The sequence below is a fragment of the Tetrao urogallus genome (assembly GCF_951394365.1).
Source record: "Tetrao urogallus genome assembly, chromosome: Z".
In the NCBI taxonomy this organism is placed as follows: Eukaryota; Metazoa; Chordata; class Aves; order Galliformes; family Phasianidae; genus Tetrao; species Tetrao urogallus.
The window spans coordinates 6,175,051-6,180,577 of record NC_136816.1 but is presented as its reverse complement, the minus strand read 5'-3'; the positions used below and the strand labels follow the sequence as shown (position 1 = coordinate 6,180,577).

Below are 5,527 nucleotides of genomic sequence, written 5' to 3'. Positions count from 1 at the left end.
AAACATTTAGATTCCTAAAGTGTGATGACTACATAAACACATTAAAGCTGCCCAAGTGGGCCTTGCACATTGAAAGATGACATCACCAAACCATACTATTTTTAAGGCACTTATCACCCCAGTTTTAAAGTTCTATGCCATACTGTATTTTTAATCTTGTTGCTTGCTGACCTTTGGATGACCTTGCTTCACAAGTACACAGGAAGGTTGTTATTGGAAGGACTACACAAATTAAACATGTCTCAAAATTCTGAGAGCTATTCGGAGTTTTGACCTGGAATCAAAATTTAGGACTGAACAACACAGTGCACTGCATCAGAGCAAAATTATCTACCTTGATTTCTGGAAAGTTAATATGAAGGATTTCATGGCAATGCATGTTATGGAAGAGAGACTCAATGGGACACTCCTTTACCTTTGCTCTACATCATGAAGGCAAGAATAGTGCAAATGGGCCAGTAGGGGCAGAAAAGTAATACTTAAACAGGAAAAAGCTCACTTTGAGCATAAGTTTTTTGTACAGCTTCTTCTAAGAACCACAGCAATTCAAATGCCTTCATATCCATACAAACTGCTAAGCTGTTTAAATTTTTTTCACTTAAAAAATATTAACTCGGTTTCCTAAGCCATGAAGAGAATAAAAGCACCAACTACTCTTCCATGTACTACAGACATTTCCTTGACCTTGAATAGGGAGCAGAATCAATGGGAGAGGATCCTCTATAAGTATTGTTACTTTCTCTTCACATCTAAGGAGATCTGGAGCCTCTAGATGTAAAAAAGGCTTTAATGAGAGTGAGTAAGGATAACATTTAATCAACTGTATTGTAGCCATTTAAAATATTGTGCGCTTCACAGGTGTTCTGTGAGCAGACAATCATGCAAGGCTTTGCTGACTACTTCCCTCTCTTCAAGGGAACTATGCTGTCCAGTGTGACCCTGTCAAACAACTTACGCTTGTCTATCTTGAATTACCTTCTTCCCCAAATCACTACTTGCTATCATTGCCATTTAACTCAGAATATCAAATTGGTGTTAAAATATTGTCTAACATCTGAAATGCAATAAATCCACCTCTCCCATGTGGGCACAGTTTTTATAGGAATACAGCTTATCAGTTGGTATGTTTGTATACTTGCATGTAGTTTCATAAAATCATAGAATGACCTGGGCTGAAAAGGACCTCAAAGATCATCTAGTTTCAACCCTCCTGTCATAGGCACAGTCACTTTCTGGAGTACATGAAAATATGTGAAAAATTAAAAGAGGTGAATATAAATTTAAAGTCATAATGCAACACCCACTAAAAGACTTTTGGAACATTCAGCTTCAACTCAACACTGAAGGTAAACTTAAAGATGACAGTAATTTAATGACCACAAGCATTGCGTATTAGCACTCTAGTGTCTGCCCACCTTCCTACACACTGAAGAGTCTCTAGTACTTTTCTGGATTTGGCCTGTAGCTCACTGCAGATAGGCCTGTCCAACCCGCAGCCTGCAGGCCCCATGCAGTCTGACACAGCTCACACTACAATTTGCTCCCTGTTGATGCACCATCATGTTTGCATACATGTATTAACTACAAATTTTCAAGTGGAATCTGGAGAGTAGTAATCATTAACTCAAAAATTTGACTACTTCCACAAGATCCATCTTAGCAGAGAAAAGCATCTCTCAGCTCATAATCACATCTTTTTCATGTCATTGCTTTTGGCAGTCCGCCCATTTGTGAACAACTACTGGTAAGGATCTAACAGAAGAGCCAAATGTCATCAAAAGTGTGAAAGCTCACAAAAAACTGCAACCACTTTCATCAAACTGGATGAATACATTAGTTCCACAAAAACATGGTGAAATACCCCGCAAGTTTTTATGTTTTTGTAGATTTATGTCTTAAAAACCAATAAAAAATAAACAACTCCAGTCAGTGCAGCCCAGGCAGACTGAAAGTTTGGACACCCATGCTGTATATCTTTATGGGCATCTTGTCCCTGAGTGTGCTTTTGGATTTCAAAAGCGAGCACCAGTATAGACTGACTAAGAAACAGTGCTAACCTGCTTCTCTTAATGTAAAACCAGCTTAGTCACAAACTGCAAAGGACTACTCTAATGCCTTCAGCCAATCTGATTTGGTAGTTGGTTTAGTACAGTATATAACTGCTATGGATCAATTTTTTTCTGATCAGCAGCCACAGCAAAACTAAATCAATACCAAGATTATTTCTGTTCTTCAATTATTTGTATTTTGTTTTCCAAACTTTTTAAGTAAACATCACTCAGAACTAATAAGGTTCTGAACATAATTATCACAATCACTGTGATGCATTGTTTGTTGAACTTTAAATACACGATCCTTTAAATGTTCAGCTGGTCATTAACTAAACATGAGATCAAGTCACTTCCTGCAGTTAGTAAAGCATGGTCGCTTTCACAAAGTCTACAAACTGAAGTGAAAAAAAGTAAGCAGAGTTCTGCAGTAGTATGCACTGAGTACCCTTGGTAATCTCAACAGGACAACTTAACTGCACAGGTGTGTACAACTATTAAAGGACAGTTAAGAGAAAGAATTTCAGGAGATTGATTTCTTCATCATCAGATGACATGGACAAGGAACTCACATGCCCATTCCTTTACTGGAAGCCATGTGTAAGCTACTTAAGTCAAACCACCTACAAGCAGTAAGAACCTGTGTGTTCCTGTATCTTGCATTTTTTCTCTGTGAATCCTAACAACGCTAGAATAGACCAAATAAAAATCATAGGACTATGCCTTGGTTTAATAAGCACTTCTCAGCTGACATTTCACTGCTAGCTGCAGCCCATAGAAAAGGAGACCGAAGGAGACATCATGGCGCACTACAGCTCCCTCCTAAGAGCAGAGGGGCAGCGCTGAGCTCTGCTCTCTGGCAACAGAACCTGAGGGAGCTGTGTCAGGGGAAGGTCGGGCTGGATATCAGCAAAACGATATACACCAGAGCGCAGCAGGCATGGAACAGGCAGTGGGTTCAAGCAGCAAACTGGACAACACTTTCAGAAACAGGTTTTGGATTTTGGGTAGTCCTGTGTAGAGCCAGAACTAGTGATCCTTATCACCCCTTCCAACTCACAAAATCATAGAAGCATGGCCTAACTCCAGATATTCTATCATTCTAGGACTCTACAGACACGAAGAGCACACACTCGACAAGTTTCCGTCTAACTGCACTGCTGGTTGGTGCCAGCTATCGACACCCCATCTCGCCAGGTGGAAGGATGGACGCCGATATCCTGCGTGGGGCACGGCACACGGCACGCCGCAACCCTGGCACAGCTGCGCAGCAGCGCACCGCCGAATATCACAGCGGCCCGCAGCAGCCCGCCTCAGGGCGCAGCAACTCCGCGCTCCCACCACGGCACCGCCCCGCCGACAGGGAAACCCCGCCCCTATTTACATACAGCGGCGCCGGCGCGCAGTGCGCTTCCCTCTTCCCTTCCTCCTCCCCTCCCTCCTCCCGCGGCGGCGGCCACCACGGCGGCGGCGGGAACGGCACGGATGAGGCGCGTGTGCGCGGTGGACGGGCGCTGGGGCTGTAACGGCTCTTTGCGGAGAGGCCGGGCGGGGCTGGCCGCCGGGGTCGGCAGGGGGGGCCGCGGCGCCGGCGGGCCAGAGGAGCTCTTGGAGGCGGGCGGCGAGAAGGGCTGGCGGGGCCAATCGCGGGGTTGCCCGCAGCAGCTGGCGGAGCGCTACGCGGACCTGGCGGCCAGCCACTGCGAGGCGCTGCGGCAGCGAGAGGAGCGCGAGTGGCACAACGCGCGGCTGCGCCTCGAGAACGTGCGGCTGCGCCTCGAGAACCGCCGCTTGCGCCGGGAGAATCGCTGCCTCTTCCGCCAGGCCCTGCTGGGGCCCGGCCCCCACGAGCCAGAAAAGGGCGAGCGGCCGGACCAGGGTGGGGAAGCGGAGACTCTGAGGGCACAGCTGGAGCGGCTGCAGGAGAAGCACCGCCGCGTCCTGCAGCATCTGCAGCGCTGCCGGGAGCTCGCAGAGCTGGGCGGCGGGGAGGTGCAGGAGCTGCGGAGGGACGAAGCGCGGCCACCCTCCGCTCTCGAACCGGTCGAGCGCGACGCCGCCCCACTGGGCGGCTCCGAGGTGGAGGAGGAGGCGGTGCTGTCCTGCGGGAGGCTCAGCGGAGATGGGGGCGGTGGTGTCCTTCCGCCCGCCCCGCGCAGCCCCGGGGGAGGACCGCGCTGAGGGAAGCTGCTTCCCGAGAGCAGAGCGGGCTGCGGTCCCTTCGTTTAAACGTGTGTCTGAGCAGCGTTGGAGGAGCCGGGAAAGGGACGCTTAGAAGAGGCCGACGCTGTAGTCGAAGAAGGACTCAAAGCCGCCGTTGTTGTGGAGAGAATCACCCCTGTTGGTCCCGCGTCACCTCAGAACTGTGCTGTAGACAGGATCGTGTAGGCCTCGTAGCACACATCAGAAGATGGCTCTAGCCAGTTCCTAGTCATCTGTTATGTCAGCAGCACTCCTGTGAGAGCCTGTGGTGCGGTCCTGTGGAGCTCTGCGTTGCCTGAATGAGAAATGGCACCTGTGTCTCTAAGGATGGACTTTGTTCACCTTCACATAAATACTGATTTGTATTTCACACTTCCACGTAAAATCACAGTTGTTAAATAAAAACGTGACCAAGCAAGTGGTTATCTCAAGTGTGATTTGTGACTGGCAGTTATTTTGGAATTCTAGGAGAATCACACTTCAGGCCTCTGTAATGCAGTTCCTCAAAGTCAGATCATTTTTCTGACCCATCTTCCTTTAGAAAGTACACTATTTATAATGATAACTTGCGAAGAACACCAGTTCTCTGGTGTTTTTAGTTTTAGGACTGGTTTCTTATAGTACTCTATTTGAATGTCTAACAATAAAAGGTGTGAAATCCACTCTTCCACATACTTCTGAATATAGCTTTTGAAGAGAGTAGTTGTTATTCTTCTATATAGTATCAGCATAAACCTCTTATGAAGTGTCTACTGACACTTGTGGCTTGTATCAGAAATAGTGTAGCCACTATGAGGGAGGTGATTGTCGCCCTGTATTCAACACTTGTGAGGCCATGCTTCAAGTACTGTGTTCAGTTTTGTGCCCTTCACTTCAAGAAAGACATCAAGGCCCTGAAGCATGGCCAGAGGAGGGTAATGAAGCTGTGAAGAGTCTGGAGCACAAGTCTCCGTGACAGGAGGTTGTAGCAAGGTGCGGTTTGGTCTCTTTCCCCATGTAACTAGTGATAGGACCAGAGGGAATGGCCTCAAGTTGCACCAAGAGAGGTTTGGGTTGGGTATTAGGAAAAAATTTCTCTGAAAGAATGGTCACACACTGGAATGGGCTGCCCAGGTAGGTGATGGAGTCACCATCCCTGGAGGTATTCAGTAATCACTGCGGTGTCAACTAAGGGACTTGGTTTAGTGAGAACATACTAGTGATATGTGGACAGTAGGATTGGATGGTCTTAGAGGACATTTGCAACACTGGTGATTCTACCTATCTCTTTGGATTTG

The 5,527-nt window shown here is 47.3% G+C and overlaps 1 protein-coding gene across 1 annotated transcript; it reads left to right on the top strand.

Moving 5' to 3' along the window:
• Positions 1–3,533: 3,533 nt before the first annotated feature.
• On the top strand, positions 3,534–4,229 carry TUSC1 (tumor suppressor candidate 1; the record flags this gene model as incomplete). Its single annotated transcript, XM_079548721.1, has 1 exon — positions 3,534–4,229. The coding sequence occupies one exon, from the start codon at positions 3,534–3,536 to the stop codon at positions 4,227–4,229; it is 696 nt and encodes a 231-aa protein (XP_079404847.1).
• Between the last annotated feature and the right edge of the window lie 1,298 nt (positions 4,230–5,527).